Here is a 15,454-nt window from a genome sequence, read left to right as displayed (position 1 = left end):
AAGTAATAATATTAATAATAGAATTATTGAACCAAGAAAAGTACAACAAATAAGAGAAAAACATCTTGATTTCTAGTACCAGTAGCCACACCACTTGGAGCAGTGTCAGCCTAAATAATCCTTGGTTTACAGAACCTTTTAAAGGATGTCTTTATGTGCTTGTGTATGTGTCTGCATGTTAGTATGTACACAAGTGAGTAGGTTCCCTTGGATGCTGCAGGAATTCCTACCACCAGGAGCCTTTATGTTACCCACTCACTTGGGAGTGGCCTCTTATACTATATATGCCGATGTAAAGCACGCGTCCAGCCACTTTTCCGTTCCAGCAGAGGATTATGATCTGTGGGTCTACCCCTAAATAAATGACCCTCTATTATTCTCAATTCTGAGCTAATGTGGGATTTCTTTTAAGCGTCCTTCTTCACTTGGAGACCAGAAAGTGTATTAAATCTATGGAGCTAGAGTTATAGGAGGTTGTGAGCTGCCTTGTAGGGGCTGAAGACTGAACCCTGGTATCTGAAAACACACAACGATTTCTTAACCACTGAGTCACCTCTCCAGCCCATACTGGAACTTTTAAAATGAGACTAAGAATAGTTATTCTGTCTGTGTTTCTGGTTTCCTTCAAGGCTCATCATCTGCATCTGAGTGAAACAGCTCTTGATATGAATAATTAATGTTATCACTATTTCAAGCCCTGAAGCCAGAGTCTATGATTGATACACACAAGCAAATTCCCACAATTACCTGAGGACTGAAGACAAGAAGAAAAGCCAGGAACCCACTAACAGAGTCTGGGAAATCCTACCTCTGGGCGACTGGTTTGGCAATGATTTCGAAAATGATGTCTTGCTTTGCATCTTGGTCAAAAATCCTTTGAAATCTGCAATGTGAAAATGGCAATTATCTTCAAACGCTATTGGATTAATGAATGTCGTTCTCAAAAACACGTTTGTAAATGACCCCACACTGACATCACCAGACTTAGCTAACCTAACACAATGTTTGCCCTGTCATCCCCCCGACACTGCGCCGTTGTATTCTTGCTCAAAAGTGGTGAGTAAACAATATGGCTTTGACAAGATCTGTACAATTGTTCCTGTCTGAAAAAAAGCACACCAGCTTTGAATCGCATAATAAACTGTGTGTTTTTAGCTCTCAAGAAGGACAGTGCAGCAGGCTTTCTCGGACCACCAGCCCCTTAATCATGAGATGGAAGCTTCGTTTTAGTTATGAATACTCAGCCTTAGTTTGTGCTTGTTTCTAGCTAGTCCTTATAACTTAAAATTTAACCTGCTTTTCTTCATCTGTGTTTTGCCTTGGGACTTTTTGGCTTTTCATTCTCTATGTCCTACTTTCCTGATTCTTCCGAGTCAGGTTATCTGGCTGGGCCTGGGCCTCTCCCTCTCCTTCTCCCTCATTCTCTCTCAAGCCTAGACTCCTCCTTCTACTTATTTTCTCTGACTACCACTCCCACCTATCCCTCTATTGCATAGCTATCAGCCATTCAGCTTTTTATTAGACCAATCAGCTGCCTTGGGCAAGCAAGGTACAAATAGCAGCACGTCCTTGCCAAGTTAAACAAATGCAGCATAGAGAAATGCAGCAGAAACTTACATAGTTGAACAAACGCAGCATAAACAAATGTAACATAGTTTTCCTAGGTGAATAAATATTCTATGACAGGACTGTGTCTGTGGCTGGTATCAGAGTCAAACGTCCAGAACTCCATAGGCTGGAAACCCAAGAATGGGATGGAAAAGGCCCTTGGGCTTCTGACATTTGCCCGGTGAGGAAAGACTGCAAGTGTACTGCATGATGCCTGAAGGTGCAGCATTTGAACTGTAGCTTGTGGTTGCTCATGCATTAGGTACCTCCCGCTCTGACAGGGAGGCCAGCTTTCTGTACTGCTGTCTCATTTCCTTGCTCATGACTCAAAAGTCAGAAAGGACTGATCTGTCCTGCAAAGCCAGGTCTTCACGAGAACTGCAGGAGGGGAGTTCCAGGAGGTGGCAGAGTGGTTGTTCCATCCTCCTTGCAGAATCACTCCAGTTTGGTAGAGGATTACCAGTAGAGCAGGACACTTGGGAGACAGATCTGTTCTCCTGTACCCCCCCCCCTCTCTCTTTCTCTCTCACATGTGCTCACATGCATGGATGTGGAGGTCAGAAGACAACCTTGGTGTCTTTCCTTGGGTCTCTCACTGGCCTGGAACTCACCAAGTGGGCTAGCTGGCTAGCTGGCTGGCTACCAAGCCCCAGAACCTCTACCTCTCTGGCCCAGGATGATAAGCATGCCATCCCATCCGGTGCTGGGGCTCGAACTCAGGTTCTCAGGTCTGCAAGTAAGCACTTTGCTAACTGCGATCTCTTCCCAATCACTTACACTTTTTCAAAATAAAAATGAGAGGATACAGTCTTTAAAGTAAAAATTCTCAAGTGAAATTTTTGAGAGAATCTTCAGCAGCTTCCTGGTGGCTTTGGACCTCTGGCCAACACCACTGCCTACATAGTCAGTTGACTGTATTCACCTAAAGCGGTGAGGCTGCCAGGGAGGAGTTCAGATAAATGCCCACAGTTAGATTAGAAATATAAAATAAAAAAAAAATTATCCTCAAGGGACCCCAGGTATTTTCAGCCTCCATCTGAGATGAGCAAATGGTGACCAATGCACTGACAGCCTAAGGCAGTGTTCTCAGCCTTCCTGACGCTGCCACCCTTTAAACACGCTGCCGTGACCCCCAGCCGGAAAATGATTCTGTTGCTACTTTATAACTATAATTTTGCTACCGTTAGGAATCACAACATAAATATATGTGTTTTCCAATGGTCTCAGGTGACCTCTGTGAGAGGGTCATTCAAGCCCATGAGGTCATGATCCACATGCTGAGAACCACTGCTCTAAGGACTTAGGAGCAGCAGATATGAGGTGTTGGTGTGCCGTGCCTGGATCAGCCCTTCAAACCCTTCGATCTGAACACCAGCATGGCACAGGCTTCCACAGAACACACGGCCACCATGCATGAGTGTGCTCTAAGGAGCACGGTTGACTCGAGCTGTGCTGGTGGTGGACTACAGACTTCCAGCAGGAAAAAAAAAAAAAACAGAAAAAAAAATAGAGTGGCCGGGCGATGGTGGCGCACGCCTTTAATCCCAGCACTCGGGAGGCAGAGGCAGGTGGATCTCTGTGAGTTCGAGACCAGCCTGGTCTACAGAGCTAGTTCCAGGACAGGCTCCAAAGCCACAGAGAAACCCTGTCTCAAAAAACGAAAAAAAAAAAAAAAAAAAAAAAAAAAACAGACTTCCAGCAGGGTCTTGGGGAAGCTGCCCAGGAATGGGGCCTGCTGGCTTCTTTCTCCTGGTTGCTGGTGACCTTGAGGCAATAGGACACTCCCCACCCCACTTCTCCACTCCCCACCAGGAATTACATCTATCGGTGCAACATTAAGACATGCCAGGAGCTTTCGAGAAGGCACTGAGTCACCCACAGAATACATTCTGAAAGGTTCCTTGTATAAAGTTAATATGATCAGTTTATCTACTGACTTATCTATTTTATAAATATCTATCAAGTGCCTCCCACATGCTAGGCACTCTACCAATGTTGTAATTAGACTGAAATATAATTTTAGAACAGTACCCATAAAGCATACTGAATTCCTTGTGCGGGGCATGATATCCTCTGGTTAGAGAGATGGCTCGGCCATTACGGTTACGAGGCTGAGAGCACTTATTCTTACAGGGAACCCAAGTTCAGCTTCCAGCACCAAGAGGGTAGCTTGCAACCACTTGTAAGTCCAACCCCAGGGAACCCAACGCCCTCTTTTAGCCTCCATGGGTACCTGCACATACATACACATACACCTTATTTAAAAACAAAATTTAAAGGACCTTTACACCCATCAAATCATTCTAAAATGCTATCTTCTGATCTTTAAGAGAATAGTGGATCAAGAAACAACCGAGATATTTCTCTTATCTCCCTACTTCAGAATGAAGATTTCAGGATCAGAGTTTACAGCTAACTGGTAATTGCATATTGAGCATCAAACACCACCATCTCCAAACATTCCACTTCCACAACAGAGCTATGTTACAATCTGGGGAGGAACGTGGACCAGCTGGCTTCTGAAGAACAGGAGAGAATCCTAGAATTCAGAAAAGCTGTACGAAGTTTAGTCCAATCTCTTATGCAGATAAAAATGACTCAGGGTCCTCATGCCCATCAATAACATGCTGAGAAAGAACATGAGATTCTCCTTGACCAAGATGTCCTTTCATTCAGTGGGGATGTTGTGTGGGCTTTCTCTACAGCCCATTTCAACTGCACACAGACTAGTCTTTCCATCTCAAGCCTTTACTGAAATCGTCCTCACCCCACAAGATGACTGATGGAGGAGGGTCATCTGTCTATCTGTTGCTTTCATTGGTTAATTAATAAAGAAACTGCTTGGCCTGATAGGTCAGAACAAAGGTAGGTGGAGTAGACAGAACAGAATGCTGGGAAGAAGGGAAGTGAAGCAGACACTAAGAAAGCTGAGTGAGGCAGACGCTATAGCTCCCGTCTCCAAGATGGACACAGGTTAAGATCCTTCCCCGTAAGCCACCACCTCGTGGTGCTACACAGATTAATAGAAATGGTTAATAAAGATGTGAGAATTAGCCAGTAAGAGGCTAGAGCTAATGGGCCAAGCAGTGTTTAAAAGAATACAATTTGCGTGTAATTATTTTGGGTAAAGCTACTGGTGGCCAGGAGCTGGGAGGCAGAAAGCAGCCTGCAGCTCCTACTACAAACGGCAGTTCCATCCTTCTAAAATTTCAGTCCCAAACTTGCTGGCTTCCTTGATCCACTCTTTTTGTTTAACTGTAATGAGTTCACTGGCAAACACTGGCAACTCTGACCTCCAAATGTCTAGAATCCAATTAGAGGCAAGCCTCAACATCCTCAGACCCAAATCTGCAATTGTGCGTAGCTCTTACATCATATAACAGCATTTGCACAGAGTTCGTGTAGCTCTCTCCATATACCCTGCATACTGCTCATGATTCTCACTACAGTGCAAATGCCATGTGACTAGCTGTGTACATTACTGTTTGTGGAAGGTGGATGGAAGACTCTGTGTGTTCAGTACAGGCAGCCTCAATCCTCTTCAGTACCTAGGCTGGTCAGACCCATGTATTCAGGATCAGAAACAACGGTTCAGATCCCCAGACACAGGACCGGAAACAACGGATATCTCTCGGCACCCCACTTCCCACCAAGGATAGAGCACTACAGTTGTTTCACTTGTTTTCCATGCCCGTTACAGGGTGTGCTGTGTAGGTCAGCAAGTGCCATCCTCCTGCAAGATCATCAAGGACCGTGCTACTGCAACCAGGGACTCCATCCCTCTCAGCATCACCCTTTTTCTGCCCATGCCACTTGAGGTGACAGCTCAAGTCACTCATAAGGTCCTATATAATTTGGCTTCTCCCTGCCCTTTGACCTGCCTTCTTCCTGTCTGTCCCTTGCGGGATCTGTAAGCCTCATGGTCCCCTTCCCTTCCCCAAACACTCATGCACTCTTCCAGCTTAAGGACTTCGTTCTTCCTGCTCCCGTGCCATGGACCTCTCATCTCTCAGGCTGGCAGTGAAGAATGCCCAGGGTGGATAGCAGGGACAGTCACATGAACCATATGGTTAAGTGCTGCCCAAGAGAAATACAGAACCATCCATATGTTATTTGAAGTGTTCCAGCTGCAGTTAAAAAGAAGAGGAATAAGAAAAGAAGAATCCTGGGAAATTAAATATAATAATGCATTTAACCCAATAGATCCAAATTTTTGTCGCTATGATATGGGATCAATATGAAAAGATTCCTGAGATATTTCATATTCTCTGTATTTTTTCACATTGAATCTTCCAAATAAATGAATACCTGACAGAGTACCTCCTTTCAGGAGAGAAATGATTCTAATGGATGTTCCACAGGACATCACAGGCATTGAATATGGACATGTGCACCTGAGACAAACAAAGCCCACCTAAGAAACACACGTACGAGACCACAACATCTCACCTTCAATGACGTTCACACATTCGTGGACTTCATGCAGTCTCACAATGAGCAAAGCATGGAAATCCTAACACTACAGGTGAAATCTGAGGCTATAATCATGCTACTTCTATATTATCTATGTGTGTGCTCGTATGTGTGTACACTTGTGTGAGGTGGGGTGCACGTGCTCACAATATATGTGTGGCGGTCAGAGGACAAGTTCACATGTCCATACTCAGGCTACATTCCAACTGCTGTTTGAGAATCAAGTTCTCACTGGCCTGCAACTTTGCCCGGCGCACATTTGTGGCTTACAGGGCTCCCCCCCTCTGCCACCCATCTTGCCCTGACTGGGGTGCATTGCTCTGCCTAGCTTCCACCTGGGATCTGGGGATCTGAACTCAGGTCCTTGGGCTTGGAAAGCAAGGACTTTATGGACAGAGCCATTTCTCCAGCCCTGGAACATAATCTCAAACACAGAAACCTACCTTTTAATCTTGGGCGCAGTAATGAAGTTGAGTTCTATATACCAGATGAGATGGCCATATCACGCTTGCCACGGAAATGGGGCTGATGACTTTGGCAACAGAAACTGACATGGGACAAGAACTTGCCAAGTAATGAAGCAGAAACAAAGAGGAAGAACAAGGCTTACTTAAACTTGTAGCTTTCCCGCTTGTTGTTCACAAATCCATCCGCTAGATCTCGGGGTAAGAGAATTTCCAAGCTAGGTGCTGATTTCTCATCTTCATCTATAGAATAAATCTGCAAATACAAGAACAATAGGTGAACATAAATGGTAAAATTCCAGCATGATCTCTGACCTGAATATGATTAGCATTGTAATGATACAAAACTGTGATTTCATGACAAAATATCATAGCACAGTATAATACATAAATTTTTCTTTGAACTGTTATTGGGCTCAAACAAATACATAAAACAAAACAAGAGTTAAAACCTAAAGTGATGTTTGCATTAGTGACTTTCTGTGTTTAGCGGCATAAATGAAGGCAGACAGAAATTAAAATATTCAGCTTTAATTAGGAAAAGACTTACAGAACCCGAGGTTCCCGCAGAGAACAGGAAAGCAGAAGGGAACGGGGGAGCACACCAGCAATATTTATTAGTAAAAAAATATCCTCAGGGGACCCGCCCTACAAGCAAGGTGATTGGCTGAGGCTACCCCTACATCTGTGACTGTGATAAAACACCATGACCAAAGCAACATATGCAGGACAGAGTTTATTTTGGCTTGTTGACCCTGTGGGAGAGTCTATAAAGCCAGGGAAAGGCATGACAGCAGGCAGCCACAGGAAGCCGAGACATCACATCTTCAAATACACACGAGGCAGAGAGTGAACTGGGAGCAGGTGAGGCTATAAGCCCACAAAGTCCACCCCAGTGATATACTCCCTCCAGCTTCTGAAGGTGACATAACTTCCTCAAACAGTGCTGCCAGAAGGGAAATAGCCTTCAACTATCTGAGCCTATGGGGGACATTCTCATTCAATATCCAAGTTTGATGGTGTAAATCCATCCCTATTGTTGAGGAAACCCTTGAAAACCTTATGCTAGGCATTGTTTCCCCGTTTTAGGGAAGAAGTTTGCATTCTTGCTATAGCTCAGAAGCACTTCTGAGCATGTGCAAACCAGACACAGTTGTGATAGTGATGTCTGAACCTTGTCCAAGGGTAAACAGGGGTATCCAATTTTTAGTTATATCCCCAAAAATCCCAAGTTGCAGGAGTTTGATGGGTCGTGTGGTTTGAAAAGATGCGTGTGCATGTCTTTGCCGTCTGCGGTTTGAAAAGATGCGTGTGCATGTCTTTGATGATGTCTGCGGTTTGGAAGGATGCATGTGCATGTCTTTGACATCTGCGGTTTGGAAGGATGTGTGTGCATGTCTTTGCCGTCTGCGGTTTGGAAGGATGTGTGTACATGTCTTTGCCGTCTGCGGTTTGAAAAGATGTGTGTGCATGTCTTTGACGTCTGCGGTTTGGAAGGATGCGTGTGCATGTCTTTGCCGTCTGCGGTTTGAAAAGATGTGTGTGCATGTCTTTGACGTCTGCGGTTTGGAAGGATGTGTGTGCATGTCTTTGCCGTCTGCGGTTTGAAAAGATGTGTGTGCATGTCTTTGACGTCTGCGGTTTGGAAGGATGTGTGTGCATGTCTTTGACGTCTGCGGTTTGGAAGGATGTGTGTGCATGTCTTTGCCGTCTGCGGTTTGAAAAGATGTGTGTGCATGTCTTTGATGTCGTCTGCGGTTTGAAAAGATGCGTGTGCATGTCTTTGATGTCGTCTGCGGTTTGGAAGGATGCGTGTGCATGTCTTTGACGTCTGCGGTTTGGAAGGATGTGTGCGCATGTCTTTGACGTCTGCGGTTTGAAAAGATGTGTGTGCATGTCTTTGATGTCGTCTGCGGTTTGGAAGGATGCGTGTGCATGTCTTTGACGTCTGCGGTTTGGAAGGATGCGTGTGCATGTCTTTGACGTCTGCGGTTTGGAAGGATGTGTGTGCATGTCTTTGACGTCTGCGGTTTGGAAGGATGCGTGTGCATGTCTTTGACGTCTGCGGTTTGAAAAGATGTGTGTGCATGTCTTTGATGTCGTCTGCGGTTTGGAAGGATGCGTGTGCATGTCTTTGATGATGTCTGCAGTTTGGAAGGATGCATGTGCATGTCTTTGACGTCTGCAGTTTGGAAGGATGCGTGTGCATGTCTTTGACGTCTGCAGTTTGGAAGGATGTGTGTGCATGTCTTTGACGTCTTGTGTTTCCATCACAGCACAGACACTACTTACTAAGTGACCTGGGAGAAACCACTTCCACTTTCCAAGCTGACATGGAAACAGAACCCTAAAACCCTGACAATGGTACCATTTTCTGATTCCTGTCTCCGTTACTTACTCTTTTATTTCTTGGCCAGGAAAATCAACACTCAAGGCTATAAAGAAACCCTGCGACTTAATGTCTACATGCTGAACCCAACCACCAGGTGTGAGCCCAGTAACTGCTCTCAGAATCAAAGGGCCCTTCTATATAAAGTGTGGGAAACAAAACCTCCAGGCCCCCTTGCAGAGTGCTTGGGGGCGGAGTGATGACGCAATGCAAATGGAAGTATTCTGTAATGCACCATAAAAAGAAGATTTAAAAAAGACTTCTTGTTTTTCACCAGGAAATAAACTACTTTCTTACAAGCAGTACTTCCTGTTTAAGGAAGACTAATTTAGATGCATGATTAGAGGGTAGGAGTCATATTTTTACCCCAGGAAAACCTAAGTTTACAGAAAGTATGAATAATGTCCAAAGCAGATTCTGTTTTAAATTTGAGACAGGGTCTCACCACTATGTAACCCTGACTGGCTGTGTTGACCCAGCTGGCAGAGATCCATCTATTGCTGCCATCAAATCCAAGTGCTGGGATTAAAGGCATGTGCCACCAGGCCTGGCCTAAGCAGATTCTTACTGGAACATCTTATTCAGAAAACATGAAAAGTTCAGATAAAAAGGCCATGTTGTAAAATAAAATTTCTGAAAGCAGAAGAGGAAGGGGGCATTTGAGGGTTCAAGGTTTTTCACTAGATTTTTTTTTCTCCCAAGAGACATTCAAAAACTCTATTCTGGTAGAATAGAACCTAACACAACCAGAAATAAATAACTAAATAAGCAAACCAAAATGTCATTGAAATGATTCCTAATGATACTCTGCTATACTTAGACCAGAACTAGCAAGATCATCAGAGAGTCTTCATCCAGCAACTGATGGGAGCAGATGCAGAGACCCACAGCCAAACTAAGGCAGAGCTCAGAGAATCCTGTGGGAGAGGCGGAAGAAAGATTCTAGGAGCCAGAGGGGTGAAGGAGGCCACAAGAACACTGCCCACACAACCAGCCAACCTGGGCTGATAGGGGCTCAAGAGACAGAACTGGCGATCAGGCAGCCTGTACGGGGCTGACCTAGGCCTTCTGCAGATATGTTACGGATGTGTGTCTTGGTGTTCTTGTAGGACTCCTAATAGTGGGAACAGGGGCTGTCTCTGACTCGTTTCCCTCATTTTGGGACCCTTTTCCTCTTACTGGGTTGCTCCATCCATCCTTGATAGGAGGAAAGATGCCTAGTCTTAGTGTAACTTGCTATGCTTTGTTTGGTTGATATCTCTGGGAGGCCTGCCATCTTCTGTGGGGAGAAGAGCAGTGGAGAAGAGGGCCTGGGAGGAGAGGAGGGAGGGGAAACTTGCTCAGGATGTAATATATGAGAGAAGAATTTTAAAAAGTATATTCTGGCGGGCAGGACGCCGCTGTTGATGGTCAGTGAAAGAAGTGCGCATGACAGGAAATACACAAAACGGAGGTGACACACACTTAAAAATGCTGTACCTGGGGTAGAAGCAGTAAGTGCCTAAACCACACCCAAGTGCTTTAGGGCTCACCAACACAGCTCTCTTTCTGAGACAGGGTCTGGATAAACTGTCCAAGTTGGCCTTGAATTTTTCGGCCTTGTTTCAGTCTCCAGGGAAGGTGGGATACAGAGCTGTACCACCAGGCGGAGGTGGATACAGAGCTGTACCACCAGGCAGAGGTGGATACAGAGCTGTGCCACCAGGCAGAGGTGGATACAGAGCTGTGCCACCAGGCAGAGGTGGATACAGAGCTGTGCCACCAGGCGGAGCTTTATATTGGTCTTTCTTGTCCAGTTTCTCAAATGTGAAGTGGAAGAAAGGACCTATCACAAGTTTAAAGGATACCTGCCCCCCCCATTTGCCTTAGAGAAAGTCAACATTCAAAGGAAAAGCCTACAATGGTGACCCACACCTATAATCCCAGCACTCGAGAGGTAGAGGCAGGGGAACTGGGAGTTCAGTGCCTCGAGAGCTCCCCAGCTCTACCCCGCGCACCTCCCTACCATAGCTGAACTTCTCTTTGACCGCCAAGCAAGCGCAAAGTCTAGGAATCTGGGCAGCACCACATATGCTTTAAAGGGCCTCTGTGTGGATAACTGCAGGAGAGGCAGCAGCAACGCTGCCCAACGTTCTCCCTACTGCTTCATTTCTCTAAACAAACATGACTAATACTGTGGCTGGAGAGATGGCTCAGCGGTGAAGAGCCCTGGCTGCTCCTCCAGAGGACCTGGGTTCAGTCCCCAGCACTCACGATGGGGATCACAGACATCTGATGTTCTCTGGCCTCTGAAGGCACTGCATGCCATGTGGTACACATATGTTCATGTAAGCAAAACACTTGCACAAATAAAATAGAAATAAATAAAAATTTTAAGATGATTAATATTCTCCTCTATGGTCTTCTCTCGCAGCTTCTCCTGAATGTTTTTCATGGGATAAAGGCTACTGATGATGATGGCAGAGACATTATGATCTCCTTGTTTTAAGAATACAAATTACCAGAGGCCAATGCTAAATTATAATATGCCATAATGTTACATACTTTCATACATAACACTGAAAAAGAATAAAAATAAAACATTAATTATATATTTACTCCAGGCATTCAAAAATATGAACCAATTGCCTCAATACTCACTTTGGAAGTCAGAAATATATATATGTTTTTGTGTTGGTTTGTTTGTCTTTAAGGAAATGTAAGTTTCAAAATCCTTAATTAAAATTAAACTCAGGGACTTGCACGGCCCATGCCTTTAATTCCATTATTTAGGAATCAGAGACTGGTGGGCTTCCATGAGTTCAAGCCAACCTGGTCTACATACTGAGTTCACGCTAGCCAGGACTACAAAGGGAGGCCCTGTCTCAAGACAAAGAACAAATTACATTAAAATTAAACAAAATTCAGTCCCTGCGATTCAGCAGCTGGGTGTCCTGGCCACTTTACTTAACCCAGCACACAGTGTCCTCGTGTGTAAAATGAGGACAACGACCAGAGTCCCAGCAGAGGACCAAGGATGAACTAGAAAAGGGGCCGGGCAGGTGGTGCTTCCTCCAAACACAGCCAAGGCCGACCTTGCCCACCCAGGAGGCAGAGAGGGTAGTCTGTCTCAACAACCTTTGCAAACTTCTAGATTTAGCGTACACCTCAGGTAAGGCTTTCTGCGGGGGTGAGGAGTGGTTTGGGACACACATCTACTATGAATGCATGCCAGAAAAAAATCCATGGGTGTCTCAGAAGCAAAGCAGTTAGATAAGTAATCCTGTGGGCTGTAGTGTGCCAAAAATAAATAAATAAATAAATAAATAAATAAATAAATAAATAAATAAATAAATAAATAAATAAATAAATAAATAAATAAGAAAAGAGAGCACGTGTGCGTGCTTGTCTATAATTGTATAATTCTGCTTACGAGCGTGCATTATAATACTTGCATACCAGTTGCCCCATCAGACTCAGCTCCAAGCTGTGTGTGGAGAGCTGAGGGGGCAAGAGGCAACGCCCCAGAAGAGTGCAAGAAGCGCCTGCCCCTGTGTGGATGGGACCCGGCGCAGGTGACTATGCAAACAGGGACACGTGCACGCATGTGCATCCCTGTGCCAGGCCTGGGGCTGAGGCTGTGGGCGGGCTCTGTCCACCCTCAGGGCTGCAGTCTGTGTGGCCATTCCGCGCCCCGCCCCCTCCTCCCCCCCTCCCCCGCGCTGGGCCCCCACGCGCCCCATTTCCGACCCCGCGGCCCGTACCCCTTGCTGCTGCTTCCGCTCGGGGGGCTTCACTCTAGCGAAAATCTGGATCGTCTGCTTCATCATCACCAACAGAAACTCCGCACTGACCCTTGACCTTTCCAAGTTAGACCTACACAAAACTTCCTACTCCCACCTCGTACTGAGACCCGCTGCCCTAGCAACAGTAACCAAGGATGCTACCCAAGCAGCACTGCGGCCAGCGGGGATCCCGCCTCCTCTACCCTAATTGGTCGTGAGCTAAGAGGAAGGGTTAGGGGCGGGACGGTGGGGGCGGGTATATGTGCTGCGCATGTGTGTGGGAGATGCTCTGGGACTTGGGTTAAAGAGTTTTCGACCCCCTAGTCTGGCCCCTTTGTGAATAGCTTCTTCCTCATTTCTTAACCCCTTTAAGTCCCTCTGAAGTCAGCCTGCCGTTTATCACGCACTGAAGAAAAGCCCTTTTTGGGTTGCGACTCCCAAGCTGCTCTAATTCACTCGGAAATCATTGTGGGACAGAGCAGGTTCTCAACAGAAAATCACAACCCAAGAGGAAGGGCGGAGCTGCGTTCCCTGTGAAGAGAAGGCTTCCCATGTGAACTTTCTGGAAATGATGAGCTCCTGAGAGACACCCTCTGAAAACTTATCCAACCTCCATTCACCAGGAAACTGCAAATTAAAACCAAACTGCAGTGGGCTAAGATAGATAGTGGCTGGGAAGTTTGTGGTGTGCCCGTGTTACCTGGTGCCAACGAAGATGTAGAGATGAATTGGTGGCTCACTGAGGAGGTGGGCACTGTAGAATGGTGTAGTCACGCTGAAAAAGAAAGTTTGACAGTTTTTGTTGACGTTTTACACAGGATCTCACTGTGCAGATCACCTCACCATTTTCCCCCTCAAAAGCCCAAGGTTCTGAGTGCACCTCCATTTCCATCTTGCATTTGTGTATTTTTGTTTTCCCAGAAAACGGAAGGTGTAGCTATTTTGAGACACACCAGGTGCACTTTGGGAATGAATATTTATCTTAGAGGAATGAAAACTGGTGTTCACAAGAAAATCTGTGTGCCTTTGCTGAATTTGTAATAGACCAATAGACATCTGCAGGCAAGGCAGGCGTCCTGTGGCTGACGAGTAGTTATGCAAACTTAGAATACCTTCTCAAAGGAATGAACCATTCCTTTGTAACATATGTAACAACCTGAATTTAACCCCCTAATTAAAAACAAGCAAACAGAAGATAAATACTGTATATGAGTTCCTTTATATAATATTCTTGAAATGGCAAAATTCCAGAGATGGGACCTTAAGATGTCATTGGGGTTGCCGAGAAGACAAGAGAACAGAATAAACATAAAGGAAGTCTGTCAGTCAAGTGAGAATGAACAAGGTTGGTGATGCTCTCAGGGTGGGTGTTCTGATATATATATATATATATATATATATATATATATATATATATATATATGTTGAGCTATATAATACTACAAGGCATTCCTGTTGTGGAAAACTGAGGGAAGGGCACACAATTATCTCTACTATGTTTACAAGTGCGAATCTACAATTCCAAAATAAATAGCTTTTAAAATCACATTCTTGAGCAAATGAATAAATAGGACAACCATAGGTTGAGAGCTTTTATTTTTCAAAACATACTAATAAAAGATGTCTAGAATACAATTTTAAATCCACTTTAAAATCCGATCATAGACAGGCAAATAACCCAGGCTGAGGGCATAGTTCATTGACAGAGAACTTGCATAGATACAGAAGGTTGTGGGTTCAAGTCCCCAGCATCCCAAGGAAAAAATTAAATCCAATTTAGGGTTCTGGAGAGAAGACTCAGTGGTTAAGATTGATGCTACCAGCTCCCAAGGACTGGAGTTTGACTCCCAACCCCCATGTCTGGTAGTTCACAAGTACCTGTAACTCTATCTCCCTAGAATCTGGTGCCCTCTTCTGACCTCTGTAGGTACTCTCACATACATGCGCATACACATAAATAAATACATCTTTTTAATTCAAATTTTAAAAAGGTGGCACAAACATTTGAGGAAACATTTCATTTATGAAAAAGATTATGTGGCTGTCAAATTAATAGATAAAATGTAGTGGAAGTCATTAAAGCCACAATAGGATGCCACTGCACACCTCTTACAAGAGTCAAAATAAGGAAAGGATATTGACAGTACCAAGTGTCGGCGGAAATCCAGAGTATCTAGAACTTCCAATCTCGGCAGTAAGACAAGAAGATACACACACATCACTTTCAAAAGCAGGCTTAGAGTTTCTAATAAAGTTAAGCATACCCGTGCCACATGGTCCAAAACAAAAGCATAGGCATCTAGACAGAAGTGTTCAGGGCAACTTCATTCGTAATTGCCAAAACCTGGAAACAACATCTTTGGGCCAACAGATAAACAGCTAGTGCAATCGGAAACAGTAAAGGAGTGGACTACAGGTCCTGCAACATGGCTAAGTCTTCAATTGATTATGCCCAGTGACAGGCAATCTAATTTCATCCATATGATATCTTAGATAAAGGAAAGCTACAGGACACAAAACAGGCGAATAGCTTCCAAAGGCTGGGATAAGACGTGGAATTGGCTGCAAAGGAGCATGGGAGGCCCTGGGGTGCAGTGATAGAAAATACCTTTGCGTGTGTCTGTGAGGGGTTCTGCAAGGTTTAGCTGAAGATCTCCCTGGATACAGGCAGCACAATTCCTTGAACAGTGATCAGATCCCGACTGAAAGGAAATGAAGAAGGAACCGAGCTGAAAGCTAGCGTTTGTCTCCGTCTT

The 15,454-nt window shown here is 44.9% G+C and overlaps 1 protein-coding gene across 1 annotated transcript in view; it reads right to left on the bottom strand.

The window, feature by feature from the left end:
* Kif6 (kinesin family member 6) overlaps positions 1-12,839 on the bottom strand; it is a 324,667-nt gene extending 311,828 nt beyond the window's left edge. The window contains exons 1-3 of the mRNA XM_075978949.1: positions 12,678-12,839; positions 6,692-6,801; positions 809-883 (exon numbers count right to left, since the gene is read on the bottom strand). Coding sequence (XP_075835064.1) covers positions 809-883; positions 6,692-6,801; positions 12,678-12,743 — 251 coding nt within the window. The 5' untranslated portion in view covers positions 12,744-12,839. The remainder of the gene's footprint in view (positions 1-808; positions 884-6,691; positions 6,802-12,677) is intronic.
* Between the last annotated feature and the right edge of the window lie 2,615 nt (positions 12,840-15,454).

The sequence above is a fragment of the Microtus pennsylvanicus genome, chromosome 7 (assembly GCF_037038515.1).
Source record: "Microtus pennsylvanicus isolate mMicPen1 chromosome 7, mMicPen1.hap1, whole genome shotgun sequence".
NCBI lineage: Eukaryota > Metazoa > Chordata > Mammalia > Rodentia > Cricetidae > Microtus > Microtus pennsylvanicus.
Note: the sequence above shows the minus strand (reverse complement) of the source record. Positions and strands in the feature narration are given on the sequence as shown.